Source organism: Brassica rapa, chromosome A06 (assembly GCF_000309985.2).
Source record: "Brassica rapa cultivar Chiifu-401-42 chromosome A06, CAAS_Brap_v3.01, whole genome shotgun sequence".
In the NCBI taxonomy this organism is placed as follows: Eukaryota; Viridiplantae; Streptophyta; class Magnoliopsida; order Brassicales; family Brassicaceae; genus Brassica; species Brassica rapa.
This window is the reverse complement of record NC_024800.2, coordinates 1,850,789-1,865,131: the sequence shown is the minus strand read 5'-3', so window position 1 is coordinate 1,865,131 and position 14,343 is coordinate 1,850,789. Positions and strand designations below refer to the sequence as shown.

Below are 14,343 nucleotides of genomic sequence, written 5' to 3'. Positions count from 1 at the left end.
ATTAAAACACTTGTAGCTTAAAATTTAAGATATGGTTCTGCAACCTCCCACATTCGTAGTGATTGTTGTTGGTAGTGGAAAAACCACTCACTTTTCTACTCTTTTAAGGCTTGGTTATGGCCTGCTACTAGAGCTAAGAGAAGAAACACAGGGTGGAAGTGACTAGAATGAGGAAATCTGAGTGTTATTTACAAAACTACACACAAAGAAACCAACATGATTGCTTTGGTATGCTTCTTTTGATGGTTGGTCTGTTCGGATGGGTTTCCTTAATAATGGTAAAAGAGTCTCAACCGAAAAGAAGAAACAGCAGCGTTTGCTATTGGTAAATAGACCAATCAAATTTCTAAATTATTAAGGCCAAATGACTTATATAGCATAAGAAACAAATTATGACAAAATTAAAACACGAATTGTTTTTTTAAATAACACTAATTAAAAAGTAAAAAGACTAAATTACTACAAATCCTAAATCATTATCCTAATCTTACCCTTAGATACTAACCTCTAAATAAAAAAAATTAAATACCATAAATTGCCTACCATATTTCAAAAATACACTCAATCAAAAATATTTGAATTTAAAATTTAGTGATTATTATTTAGGGTTTATTATTTAGGGGAAAATGTTGGGTTTTTAAACTTTTAAAAATTATTCTTAAGCATTTATAGATGATTTAAAAGGATTAGTTTAATTTTTTCATCACAAGTTTGAAATATTTATGAAAATAGTTCCGTTTAAAGGTAAATTAAAATAATGGTATCAAATTTGTGGTAAAACTGAAATTCTATTTGAACCCTAATCATTTAACTCAAACCTAAATATAAATTCAAAAGTTACTTTGAATTTTTAGTGAATGTTACTTCAAGATTTTCTTCTTGTGTGCCAATATTGGAACAAAAAAGGTGTTTAAATGCTATTTTTAGGTTCTCAGTTATTAAGGCTCGGTTATGGCCGAGTAGAGAATAGGTTCACATCAAAATACAATGTAGTGCTAAGAGAATAAACACAAGATGGAAGTGACAACAATGAGAAATCTTAGTGGTACTACATAAACTACACACACGAAGCTAAATTCTGTATTATCTCTCTTACAGTTGTGTTGTTCATGGTCACAAATATTATCTCTTACAGTTGAAACCCCAAAACGAGGTAAGAAACGGATGATCATCCACGAGCAGTTTCTCTAATTCCAGATTCACGTTTTGTACAACCATACGGCAATTCATAGAACTCAGCTAAGTATGTCAAAGCTTCAGAGTTGCTGTTGCATACCTTCCACAACGCAGAGACTTCTCCTTTATAAACAGTTCCCAAGTCTTCACAACTCTCAATGAACTCAAACAGCTTTGAGTAGAAAGAATCATAGTTCATCACAATGAATGGAACCGGCAACACGGAGCCAATCCTTTTGAGCTGAACCAATGCCAAAATCTCGAACATCTCGTCGAGCGTGCCAATGCCTCCTGGCAATGCAATAACTGCAGTCTTGTCTGAAACATTGTTCCTAACCACTGCATCCACCAGTCCATGCTTCCTCGCCGAGAAAAACCTAGAACATTTGATTCCAAGTTATAGGGATCACTCAAGAGTAAGAAGAAGTGTGTTAGCTAAGTTACCTGCAAGTGTGATAGTTTTGAGGAGGGAGATAAGGATGAACCTTGGATGCAGTCCATTCACCAGCTTCTTTTTCTATTTTGATGCCACCGACAGGTTTCTCAGCTTCTAAAGCACCTTTAGTGACAGCATCCATGAGTCCTGGTCCAGCTCCAGACCATGTAGTACAGTCCAACAGATTCGCTGCCTGATCAATTACACACATCTCTGAGAGAAACTCTACATTGTAAAATTTCATAAAAACTGACTTCTTGTGGATCGTACTTACTTCTCTGCTCAACTCTTGTGATTGCAGGTAATGTGAATGGTTTGGTTGGATTCTAGCGGAACCTAAGTAGAGGATCCCTCTCCCAAGCCTATGTATGAGGTCGAAGCAAGTCTCTAGCTCTTTCTTAACCTTTTTCAAACAAGTGAGAATTTCAAAAGGAATAAGATAAGATAGAGAATCAACAGCTCACATAGTCTACTATTCAAGAAACTTCCTCATTCAATTCAACCAAAAAGGCCAAGACTTTACAGGAGAGATAACATAAAGTTTCGATTTTTATCCTATGATGAAGCTTGTTCTAAGGTGTTATTCTACTACAAGATTAGCAATCAAAACAAAACTTAATGGACAAAGTTGAAAGTTCCAACAGTCTAGTTCCAAGATTACCTCAAGTGGGCTACTTCTCTCAAACAAATCCTCAGAGACAGAGCTGCATTTGAGGGATCTAGCTGAGTATGTCCTAATTGGATTACCACCCCTCATTTTCAGACAACTTTGGCCTCTTTCTGTCAAAGAGCTTGCGGGTTTTGGTGTTTGTGTCTTCGGAGATAGCCGGAAACTCCGTGATGAACCCAACATCGAAACCTCCATTTTCTGATGCTCTGCGGTTCGTAGCTACTTCAGAGGTTGTCGAAGAAAGGGCTGCCGGGGGCGGAGCAACCTTTGATACTCTGTCTCATCAGTCAGTAGGTGGCTTTGTGAACCATTGTGGTTCCGGTTCAATGTGGGAATCTCTGGTTGGGCTTCAGGTTTGCTTGGAAGTTGGAACAGTTAGTTCGGTTCGGATTTTTGATTTTTTGTTAGTACAAAATTGTGCTTAACTGAACCGAACGAAATTGATTTGAGTGTGTTTGATATTCAGTTAGTTTGTTAATGAAAATTGTATCAAAATTAACAGATTTTTTCTCTTAGTTTAGTCTCTATTAAATTTTGAAATTTTCGGTTAAGTTGGTTGTTTTGGTTAATTCGGTTATTTTTCTTTTTTGAAATTTAGTTTACATTTTTTTTAAAAAAAAATGGGTATAGTTTGGTTATGGTTTCTTTCAGAAGAGAATAAAAATCAAATTAATCGACTGTCAAACTAAATTAAACTGATAACCAATTTTTTTAACCAACTTAATTGAAGCAGAATAGTAACCGGAATTGAATTGAAAACAAAAATTTAGGTTCATTTCGGTTAAGATTAAAATCACAGCATTGTCTTGGTATACTGTTTACTCCACAACAAAATTTTGAAAATAACATTTCTTAAATATTTTTATTTTGCATAGCATTTTACAATCTTAAATATAAAGTTTAGAAAGTTTCATTTATTAATATTTTGAAATAATAATTCTTAAAATATTTTTATTTTGCATAGCATTTTACGATCTTAAATCTAAAGTATAGAAAGTTTCATTTATTAATATTTTGAAATGAAATATATCAATCAGAAACAGAAAAATTTATAGAAAAGAAATAATTAGAGATATAACACATTTATTTTCCTTTTAATATGTTGAATATCTAAAATGGATTTATAAAACAATTCCTTATTTCTAATAAATGGAAATATCAAAATACAAATAATTTAAAATAACATTGGATAATGGAAAAAAAATCAAGAAAAATAAACAATTATAAGGTAAGAAGATATTAAAACAATTTGTTAAGTATTAGAAGAATCCCAAGTCAGAAGTAGCTTGAGACTTCCAATGTCTAGCTTTCTCGAATCCATTGGTAAAATTCTCAAAATCATCAATGGTTTGGTCAATCTCTTCCTGTGTGTTCATAACAAAAGGACCAAACTGAACCACTGGTTCACCTATAGGCTCACCACCAACAAGGATAAACCGAAGCGGCAGACCAGAATCAGAACCGTTCCAAGCCTCTAACCGGTCACCACCTAGGCCTAGAATAAGCATGTGATGCGCGGCAGCTGTTGAATGTTGTGACTTGGCATCCCCAAAATGGCCATGGCCTTGAAGAACATAGACAAACGCGTTCCAGTGAAGTGGAATGTGCTGAGAGATTTTAGAACCAGGTGAGAGAGTGAAGTCAAAATACATTGTTGGTGTTCTTGTGCAGATCTTTGACTTAACTCCATTCCATTCTCCTGCTATGATTCTCACTCTCACACCATCTTTCTCTGCTTCTGCTATATCTTTGCTCTCAATCTCTTGATAACTCGGCATTACTCTGAAGAAGTAAGAAGAAACATAATATAGTACACTAAAACCCATTGGCCACCTCACTCATTGCTATGCAATGGTTACCTATATGAATATTTTTTACATAAAAAGAAGCTTACAGTTTATGTTTTGAGGAAAGATTGATCCAAAGCTGCAAGCCTTTGTTGTGAGTAGTAGTGCCATTACCGTTTGAAGAAGGCATTTCAGAGTGAACTATGCCTTTTCCTGCCGTCATCCATTGTAATCCTCCTTCCCTTATCACCCCTTTGTGTCCTTCACAGTCTTCATGCAAAATCTCTCCCTATGTATAATAGATACAATAATACATCATGAATTAACGTTTGGCGTTTTTTTTTGAATTTAAATATGAAGATGAAAGGAGATCAATACCTCTAACATGTAAGTGACCGTCTCAAATCCTGTTTTGAAATAAGAATAAAAAATATTAAACACGAAATACAATGATATTTAGCAATAGAGTTGGTTAGTAGTCATGCTCTGTTTATAGTAATGCCTCGATCGTTTATACCACAACTTGAGTATTGTAACAAAATTTAAACCTCAAAAGAAAATATTTTAATCAAATTATTTGTTTATAGTAAAAAACTAAATGTCAAACGCAAATGAAAGGTGGTTGCATTTTTCACGAAAACTGAAAAAATAGATATAAGTAAAAATACTCATGTAAACACAAACGCAAACGTGTAAATCACGTTAAGAATATAGGATTAACTTCTTCTTTTTTTTGTAACATAATATTGGATTAAGTAAACCAACCTTTATGTGGATGATCTGGGAACCCTGCAGGAGCCGTAACTGAAATTTTGAAAGATGTTTGTATTATTAATCTCTGACAAGTTGGATTCTGAGCAAGAAAAGAAGAAAAACTAACCTGAGAACTCATCCAAAACAAGAAATGGGTCGAAGTATCTTAACTCAAACCTTCCGATGCTTCTTCTTACAACAGCACCAAACCCTTCGTGTTGCTGTCTAGCGAAAAGCTTCTTAACAACTAACCTCTTCTTACCAGAAGCTTCCTCTGAGATTGGCATCATGAATCTCTAAGAGAGAGTTAGTGAAGAATATGTTTTCTTTGTTGGCGAAGATGTGTATTAATATTTATATAGAGTAAGGAAAGAGTTGTTGTGTTGACAGTTGGCCAAATTTAAGAAGATGATTTACAAGTCAATTGTCTTAAAGGGGTTTTATTTTGGTTTAAGACGCCTTCTCTTTTCTTTTAAAACATTAGCTAATTTTGATTATACAAATAAGTTCCTTTTTTGCTTAATAAAATGTTAAAAACAATAGATAGTAACTTCATCAGATGTATGAAGCAAGAAAGATTTGAATTAAAATTATCAATGGTTAGTATTACGTCATCAATTCATCATCCTCTCTTTAGTATCTCTCAATAAAGATGTTTCATTCGAAATGTTTTGGTAGAAAGAAAAAAGTGAATGGATCATATCTATCATCTCTTATTTCGTTAATGGACCCCGTGGTGGATTATTGCATGCGAAATATTTATACTATTTCTTGATTCTCTCTTTTGTATCCACAGCTTTAAACAATGATGCACGTAGTATATAGTAATGCTATAACAACATTTTTTTATATATATAATGAAAGCCAACTTTAGAAAAATATGTTCATTTGTAAGAATTGTTTTTGTTTTTAATTCAAATGATTACCGTATAATCGACTCATTTTTATTAGTTATTTAAGCTCGGGTAAGAAAAACGAGTAATATGAAATTTGCAAGGCTACTGAATGACGAATGTAAGTTCTCTGAAGCTACAAATCAACAACTTATACATAATTTTATTTTCAATTTTTATCTTATTGACTTATTTGAAGTTACAAAAAAAAACTATCTACTTTATTAAAACAGAAGTACAAAATAGAAATACCCCTTAGTTTTACTACTTATTTACATTAGAATGCCATTAAGATATTTATTGAACCTATATTTAAGCATGCTTGTCTTTTCTTAATTTAAATCATAGATTTAAGCATTTAATATCTTTCCAAAATTTAAATAATAGATTTCCTTTATCAAATCATAACCAAAATAAATTTCCTAATATATTTCGTATTAACATACTCAATATTTTTAATATTTATAAGTAATAAATAATAAAATAAAAAATCACACATCATAATCAATTTATATAACATATAAATAAAATATAAAATAGTTTATTCATATATTAGTATAGTGCTTTCATAATATAAGTCCAATTAGTTATAAATATTGGATTTGTTTATATGATACATTGTGATATAATAGACGATTAAAATCACAAAATATAATTATTCAAAGTAATAAATAAAATTGTTATGTTTAAAAATGTTATATTAACAGTTATGTAATATATTTTAATTTACATATATATATTATACCATTAGTACAAAGAAAAAAATTAAAGTGAAAGCAAATATTTATACGGTCACGGGTCAAGCTCTAGAAATAAATAACAACAGTAAGATTATTTTTCTTTAACAAATTTCTTTTAATTGAAATTATAGTTCCAAATAAGTTTATATATTTTATGTATTTATAAATTTATTTTCTTTGTCTTTAAGGAAGATTAGATTTTGAAATTGAAAAAAATATGACCGCCTCTATATTATTTTAATTACGAAATTTAAAATTTATATCAGAATATTTTATTAAACTTTTAATTTTTATTTTTATTATAACTATAAAGATTAATTTTCAATATGAATTTATGTTTTAATATTACAAATACGTCATTTAATATAAACAAAAAAAAAACTAAAAACATAAAATAAATACCCGTCCGGTCGGGCGGGTCAAGCTCTAGTATTATCTTATTTGACAAAACTAATTCTACTACATTGTCCACATATCTAGATAAGCGCACATGTTTACAAGCGGGATCACATGACGTAAAGGCTTTCGACAGCATGGCGTAAAGATGATGCCATTGCCATATAGAAGGTTACGATATATCGGGGGTACGTACCACTGATTTGAAGAGTCAAAGATACTACAAAGTACAAACCCTGAAACCCAAGTCTTTGACTACTTATATTTAAATTAGAACGACAAAATATAATTTTTAATTCAAAACTTCTGGAAACTTTGATCTGACGAGTGTTTACATAACCATGACGTCATCAGGTATCTAAGTACTGTATGTATATTTTTTTTTCCTGAATCAAATACATGCAACAAAATTGACCGTATCAAAAATTAAAATGAAGGAAGAATTTGAAGTTTGAAAATTGATGGAAAACGATTTATATTGGATTTTCTCAATGCCTCCTCATCTCATGATCATATAGCTTTTTCTACTGTAGATGAGGAGAGTGTTTGACCAATTTGATTAGACAGTTGTTACATGTTTGTAGTGGTGACACTGCAGAGTATCTCCAATCCATATCTAACATTTGCATCATTATTTATTTATTTTTGTATATTTGTATAGGTAAATTTATTTTAATTCATTTCTATTTATTTTTATAATATAAAGATTTTATATTTAGGAAATTTGTTTTTCTATTTTTACTCTATATTTTAATGAATACTCCTTCTATTTCAAAATAATATATATTTTAAAATTTTCACATTTTTTAATAAAACATATTAAAGCTTAGTTATAAATACTTAGTTTTTGTAGTTTTATATTTATATTTTTAAACCAATAAGACTTTAAAAAATACAACTAATGTTTTTGAAATTCAAAACTTTTACTTATTAATTGATAAAAGTTGAATTAAAAATATAAAATTTGTATATTTTAAAAACAGTTTTTTTTTCTTGAACATGCATTTTTTTTGAAACGGAAAGAGTAGTATTTTACATAAATACATTGAAGTAAATACATTAGAATATATTCCACATTTATTATAGTATTGTTCGATTTTATAAAAACATCGTAAATTTACATTAAAAATGTTCTTATCAACAAAACCTCATTAAATCGCCATTTTAAGCCAAACCTACAGTTTCTTTAACCGTAATATTACCGCGTTAGTGGTTATCGACTTGATTGTGTCTATGTTTTTTGTTACCAATATAAACGCACAATCAAACAAAGCCACATTTGTAGCTAATCATAATAGTAATCATAACGGAGCAATCAAATTATCTAACGTTGCTGTGACCTCTCTCCTATCTGGTCTTTCACTTCCCGTGTCGTGTTCAAGATCCGACCTCTGAAGCTTGTCGACGGGCTTCTTTGATCATTGCTCGTGCTGTTCGATGGTTTGATTTCCCCGTCGTCACCGTTTGCAATCAGTGACAGTAGTAAGCTAACCGTTTTAGGTTCTCTAAAGCGGCGTTTGGCGATGATGCTGAAGACTTCGTGTGGTCTGCGGGTCTCTCAGTGTTGTCGGTGGCTCCAGGCGGTGTTGCGCACATCCCAGCGCTGGGCGTCCTCTTGGTTGCTTCGGTAGTGTTTGCCACACTAACGCTTATTTTGCAGGTCTATGAGCAGTTCAGTTTCACGATTAGCGGTCTTTTCGTTCCCGACTTTTTGCTTACCATTCTCGGTGAGGAGGCTTTGTGTCTTTAGGCTTGCGATCGAGTTGGCCCTTTTGGAGATTATACAAAGGAACATAGAGCGTTTTTCAACGGGGTTGTGCTCTATTTCTCTTCTTCGATAGCGTCCGTGCGTTAAAGGGGTGACAGTTATAAACTTCAAGGAGATCATCGAGATTTAGCTACTCCGAAAGCGACACGGAAATTTCTGGCATTCGAAGTAACGAGGAGAACTTCACTTTCTCGTGATCAGCGTTGATGGTTGAAAACAAAAAAACAATTTCTAATGTTTACTAAAAGCAGATTAGCGGAACGTGTCAGGTTTAATGGTTAAGCAAAGTTAGTTATTGTAAAACATAGACTAAAAAGTTTTTGTTTGAATCAAACTTGTAACCGAAACTATTTCCCATCTAACGGGTTTTTATAATATATTTATTGAAAAAAATTAAATAATAATAATAATAAAAATGGTAAGAAAGTAATTATTAATAATTACCAGGCCAACTCCAAAGCAAATAAAGTAATTTTGGGATCGAAGACGTACGAAGCAACTCCAATTAATCACAAAGGAACCAAAAACATCTTTGATGTTGTAACTTGTAAGTTACGCCACATTGTGCCATCAACTAATTTGGTCAAACGTCTTAATTAATTATACTGTCATATCCTCTTAATAACACGTATTGATTTTGCATTAACTCAAATAATTCATAAATTTTCAAACGTGTATCAAAAGGGTCCATTACTATTTAACATTGTAACAACTAACAACTTTCTAATTGATTAGCTAGGAAAGTACCAAGTAACTCAACTAGAAAATATCCAAAACAAAAATCGATAAATTACATGACTTTTGAAAAGAAACGACTAGCAAAATATATTTGAAACCGGACAAGCAACCCAATCAAAAAACCCTTGGATCATGGTTCACTATTATCCAACCGGGTTTAAGCGGATTTGGTAGTTTTATTATGAATAATTAATTTTATATCTATAGATAAAATATTTAATGATATGTATATAAATTCAATAGAAAATATCAACCAAAACATCTTATAATTTTAAAATTTTAGAAAGTGAGACACTTGAATTATTTTCTAATATAATACATAAAAGTAAAGCCCAAAAATACATGAAATGGTAAACCAAAATATCTCGAATAGAAATTAATTAGAATACGAAATAAAATGGAAAATCAAATAGATATAAGTTTGACTGACTTATGGTGGTAATTTGTAAAAACTTTTATAAAATGATTAAAATCTTAAACAAGTAGTATAATGGTAGAAGTTTAAAAATATCAGAACTTTTATTTTATAAAATTATTTATCTAAAATATATTACATATTGTTAGATAAAAAAGAAAAATAATTTATGAAATAAATTAGCTGTCTAATTGAAATTCAAAATTTAATAGTTAAAAGTTGAGTCTGTAAATATTTTTTGCTGTAAAAAAAAAAAATAATAGTCAAACTCAGTTGGGAACTGGTCCAATGGTTTGCCGCTTTCTGAGTTTTTGCTAGTTTGATACGTTTTTAATCTGGTTTCGTTTTTTCTTTTTGGTTTTACGGTCAATCCAACCCGACTAGTCTCCAATTTACGCTTAACCCGGTTCAACCACTAGTCCGGTTCGGTTTCACCCGGCTCAACCACTGGTCTGGTCAGGGTTTCAAAATACTGACTAGACAAAAGTTTAGTTTTGAATATGGAGAATTGTTAACTCTTCTTTTGTTTATTAGGAAAATTTTATTTTCCGACCTTAACCTCTCTTTGGTCTGAAACTAACTTGCATTAGTACCAAAAACATAGCTTAGCGTAGCTTAAGATATCTTTTACCGGATTTTAAACTAGAAGCACAATAAAACCAACTCAAACGCTTGAACATAGTCCACTAAACACTTCTTTTATTTAGAAAGAAAAACGCAGAAAATCTACAGTTTCCTAGTGTCGGTACTTGATAACAAGGTCAAGGAAGAAAATCTCATCATTTATCACATTAAAACATAACAACAGAGTGCTATAAAGTTTTGTCAAATCATAGTTTCTTGTGAAAATAAAAACATAATATTTAAACACCAACACCAACCTTACTACTACTACTACTATTACAACATTTGACAAATGTTTTATCGGTTCATAAGTTTCTTTTACTTTTACAAAACAGAATCAACGAACTGTAAACATTATCTAAACTCCTCTTGCAGATCAAGCATAAGTTACCTCCAAGCACAAGAAGTGATAAGAGGCTGATTCTTCCACCCTAAATACAAAGCTCCATCCCTCTCCTCAAGTGTGTACTTCTCCGAATAGCTCTCAAGCAACCCTTTGATCGTCGCATTCACATAAGAGCTCAACGGATAAGGCTTGAAACCCGCCATGTGAAACCTCGACCTCCACTTCCCTAACGGCTCATGCCTCTCCTCTCTTTCAACCCCTTCACAAGCTATCAGATTCACAACCTCCCTAGCCAAGCAATGCTGCTCCACGTTGATCCTCTCCTTGTGGTCCCTAGCGAGCTTCACATCTATGGACTCAAAAACCGCCAGGTAATGGTTCATCGTCTCCACAAACCTGGGAAGAAACGGGGCAGTGTTGGTGTTCGCTTCTTGCTCAACCAGAGTCACCACGTTGGGAGACAAACGCTTGACAAGCCTCAGCAGCCTGTCTCTGTGATTCTCCACGGTCACACTCTCATCAGGCATGTGGTGAAGCACAAGAGGGAAGTTAACAGCTAAGGCTTCACCGTTTCTAACTCCAAGCTTCTCTATCTCAACTTCCGTGCAGCACAAGGCAGCTCCGTGGAACTCAAACGGCACACCGCACATCTCAGCGAGCTTCCCTAGCCTCTGTCCAACTAACTCAAGCCCTCCTTGTCTAGCAAACGAGGATCTAGGATCATCAATCCCAGTGATCCTCACCCTCGGAGGTCCACCAGGACGAGCGCCAAGTGCACGGATCAAACTCACCCACTGACCTCCTTGCGAGATTTGAAAATCTATAATATGCACAAAGCTCTCGTTCTTCACAGCTTCAGCTATAGCTCCGTTAGCAGATTCGTAACCGAACTTGAAGTAAGGACAAGCCTCGTACAAGATGTGCATGTAGGTAAGAAGCTCAGGACCTGTTGGGTCTTTGCATCTCAAAGCTTTGTAGATTGAGCTACCAGAAGAAGCTAGCCTAGCGACAAGACCTTCGAGCATATACGCTCCTAAGCGCTGAACAGGCTCTCCAGAGACAGAGACCATTTGCTGTAGCTGAGAGATTAACCAATCAGTCATCGCCACGTCGCAGTTCTCAACTGCTTTGGCGCATTCGTAGAGCGTTCCTTTCAAGTCTCCTCTGGAGATCATCTCCATGGATCTGTACATAGCTGAAGAAGCAGCTCTGTGTTGGTGTTGCTGTTGTTGTCCAAACTCATAACCGTTGAAGCTGTTGTTGTCCAAATCAGGCTCCATCATTGCAGTCTCCAGGTCTTTGAGCATGAGACTGAGCTCAGTCTCGTTGTTGTTTGTAGCGGAAGATCCGCTTAGAGGAGAGTTGTTGTTGTCAGGGGAAAGGTGAGAGGTGTTGTTGTTGGTGTTGGAGTGAGAAACGGGACTTCCGTTAGAGGAAAAGCTTGTGGTGGAAGAAGTGATGTTGTTGTTAGGACAAGGATGAGACTTGGTGCCTGAAGAGGATTCAAGTGTGCAGTAAGAATCAAAGGTCTGAACAGAGATGTCCATCTGCTTGACTGATGGCTGGTGATAAAACATTGAAGATCCATCTTGAATGATATGTTTCTGTGTTGCCTCCATCTGCCAGTAAAAAAGACAGTTTCTTTAGATCTTGTGAGTTCTAAGAGACAACCTTAAAGGTTGTACCTTTATCTAGATAGATTCAGTTCAAAGGCTGACAACCCATGGACAAGATCCAAACATGAATTTAATCATCAATAGATAGACAAAGTTTAGAGATTTAAACAGTAATTTGTGAGCAAAAGAAGACTGTTACATAACCCTAAGGTGTTTAAGGTTCACAGAGACAACCTTAAAGGTTTTATCTTTATATAGATAGATTCAGCTCAAAGGCTTACCCAATAGGTAAAACTCATAAACAAGATCCAAACATGAATTTAAATATCAAAAAGTGTGACAAAGTAAGCTAAAGAAGACTGTTATATAACACTAGAGCTTGATAACTCAATTTGACCACATGCATAATCAAAGATTGAAACCAGAGGACGCATATGACGCAAGAAGCTTGCAGGAACCGAAACTCAACCGACATAACTGAAGAAGAGGATAAAGATTGAAACTTTGAAATCAAGAATCTCAAGAAAACGAACCTTGTTGAGTTTGCAGAGAGAGAGAGGTTCTTGAGGTTTCTTGATTTATTGATCTTGATTTGAAAGATCAAAGGGGCAAAGGAATCAAAAGGGAAGTGCTTTGTTGCTACCACTTGCTGCCCACTTTCCACCAGGGGAGATAATAATAATCGCTGCTCACCTCATTTTTATCCTCATCTCTTTCTTTAGTAAATACCCCTTTGACTATTCTAATTTACGTTTTTGCCACTGTTGATATTTTTTTTGTAGCGCGTAAGAATATTATATCCTTTATTTCTATCCAGTCAGTGTTATGATTAAAATTATGTTTATGCTTTGATTATGTCTGAAAATTATATTCTTGTCAAACACAATAGAACAAATGACCTGAACCGATTCAGTTACCTAAATTGTAATAAAATAAAACAGTTGTAAATCATATTTTATGTTTGTCTATTTTACATAACTGATTTACTTAGCTGAATTGATTTAGTTTTTTTTTCTTTATTTTGTTGAGAAAAATAAATTCAATTTTGTTTCTTCTTGTATTATTAAATTGTTATTGTAATAGTTTACTTATTACTTTATGACTGATAATCTGATATCATAACGAACGTGATTGACAGTTTGCATTGTAAAAGGATTTCCAAATTTTGTAAACCTTTTAAATCAATTAAATTTTGAAATCATGAATTTTGACTAATTATCGGGTTTTGGATTCTTCCGTCTTTAATGGTTTTATTAGTAATAATGGAAACCATTAATATGATGCTTTTCATCTAACAAATGATCGAATATGAGACTTGGGATTTAACGAGAGTAGTTGAAATGTCATGGGCTTACCATCTTTTACCAGAGTCAATTTTATTCTGGTACGTCATTCAAGTTGTAACAGTTTTTGTTTGTTTCCTTTTAATCGACACATTTTTTGTTCTAAAAACATTATATTATTTTAAACCTATTGTTTTTTTGGTAAACAACCTAAAATATTACTTTTGAACATTTTCTAACAACCTTGAAATTTCAGGGAACCAAGATCAATCATATATATATATGGACGGTGCTAACCACGTAGGCCATTTACAAACCGAATTTGTATTCCTTTGTGTATCTATTATATAGTTTTCCAATTCCTTGTAACGAAAGAAACACGAGCTAAAGCAAAACCACGGGTAGTTATCATCAATCGATCGAATACTATATTAGTAGCACATGGTTTTTAAATAGATTTGTTAATGTAAAGTCCTTGGAATAAAAATAAAGAACGTACAAACCGAGTCATTGCGACGACTGCAAGAAGATAATTTTAAAGATGATGGTGATTTTTTTTTTTGAACAAAAAGATGATGGTGATTTATTATTTGATTCTGTGGGTGCACGAATCACGAATATGAAACAAAAAAAACATATTTTGATTTCCTTTTTTGGTTACATACAGTCCCTGTTCGAAACTAGGCGCTAGTCGGGCGGTGA

At 33.2% G+C, this 14,343-nt stretch overlaps 3 protein-coding genes across 3 annotated transcripts; all 3 read right to left on the bottom strand.

Annotated features, from left to right (window-relative positions):
• Positions 1–907: 907 nt before the first annotated feature.
• On the bottom strand, positions 908–2,652 carry LOC103871337. Its single transcript, XM_009149576.3, has 4 exons — positions 2,274–2,652; positions 1,887–2,015; positions 1,621–1,805; positions 908–1,553 (listed from the first exon to the last, which is right to left on the bottom strand). Exons 1-4 carry the CDS (start codon positions 2,475–2,477, stop codon positions 1,169–1,171), a joined length of 903 nt encoding a protein of 300 aa, XP_009147824.1. The 5' UTR covers positions 2,478–2,652; the 3' UTR covers positions 908–1,168.
• A 699-nt stretch (positions 2,653–3,351) lies between these two features.
• On the bottom strand, positions 3,352–6,278 carry LOC103871336 (pirin-like protein At1g50590). Its single transcript, XM_009149575.3, has 5 exons — positions 4,950–6,278; positions 4,835–4,873; positions 4,448–4,476; positions 4,177–4,358; positions 3,352–4,064 (listed from the first exon to the last, which is right to left on the bottom strand). The coding sequence occupies exons 1-5, from the start codon at positions 5,110–5,112 to the stop codon at positions 3,542–3,544; spliced, it is 936 nt and encodes a 311-aa protein (XP_009147823.1). The 5' UTR covers positions 5,113–6,278; the 3' UTR covers positions 3,352–3,541.
• Positions 6,279–10,538: 4,260 nt separating this feature from the next.
• On the bottom strand, positions 10,539–13,113 carry LOC103871334 (scarecrow-like protein 5). Its single transcript, XM_009149574.2, has 2 exons — positions 12,892–13,113; positions 10,539–12,361 (listed from the first exon to the last, which is right to left on the bottom strand). Exon 2 carries the CDS (start codon positions 12,359–12,361, stop codon positions 10,784–10,786), a length of 1,578 nt encoding a protein of 525 aa, XP_009147822.1. The 5' UTR covers positions 12,892–13,113; the 3' UTR covers positions 10,539–10,783.
• Between the last annotated feature and the right edge of the window lie 1,230 nt (positions 13,114–14,343).

Bases quoted from the DNA above. Each gene is read 5' to 3' on its own strand.
- LOC103871337 (XM_009149576.3), bottom strand. From the start codon at position 2,477: ATGGAGGTTTCGATGTTGGGTTCATCACGGAGTTTCCGGCTATCTCCG. The intron at 2,016-2,273 runs GTAATCTTGGAA...TGTTTGAAAAAG, and splicing joins AGAGAAGTAGCCCACTTGAG to GTTAAGAAAGAGCTAGAGAC. The intron at 1,806-1,886 runs GTAAGTACGATC...GTAATTGATCAG, and splicing joins CACAAGAGTTGAGCAGAGAA to GCAGCGAATCTGTTGGACTG.
- LOC103871336 (XM_009149575.3), bottom strand. From the start codon at position 5,112: ATGATGCCAATCTCAGAGGAAGCTTCTGGTAAGAAGAGGTTAGTTGTT. The intron at 4,874-4,949 runs GTTAGTTTTTCT...TCAAAATTTCAG, and splicing joins TGTTTTGGATGAGTTCTCAG to TTACGGCTCCTGCAGGGTTC. The intron at 4,359-4,447 runs GTATTGATCTCC...TATTATACATAG, and splicing joins CGGTCACTTACATGTTAGAG to GGAGAGATTTTGCATGAAGA.
- LOC103871334 (XM_009149574.2), bottom strand. From the start codon at position 12,361: ATGGAGGCAACACAGAAACATATCATTCAAGATGGATCTTCAATGTTT.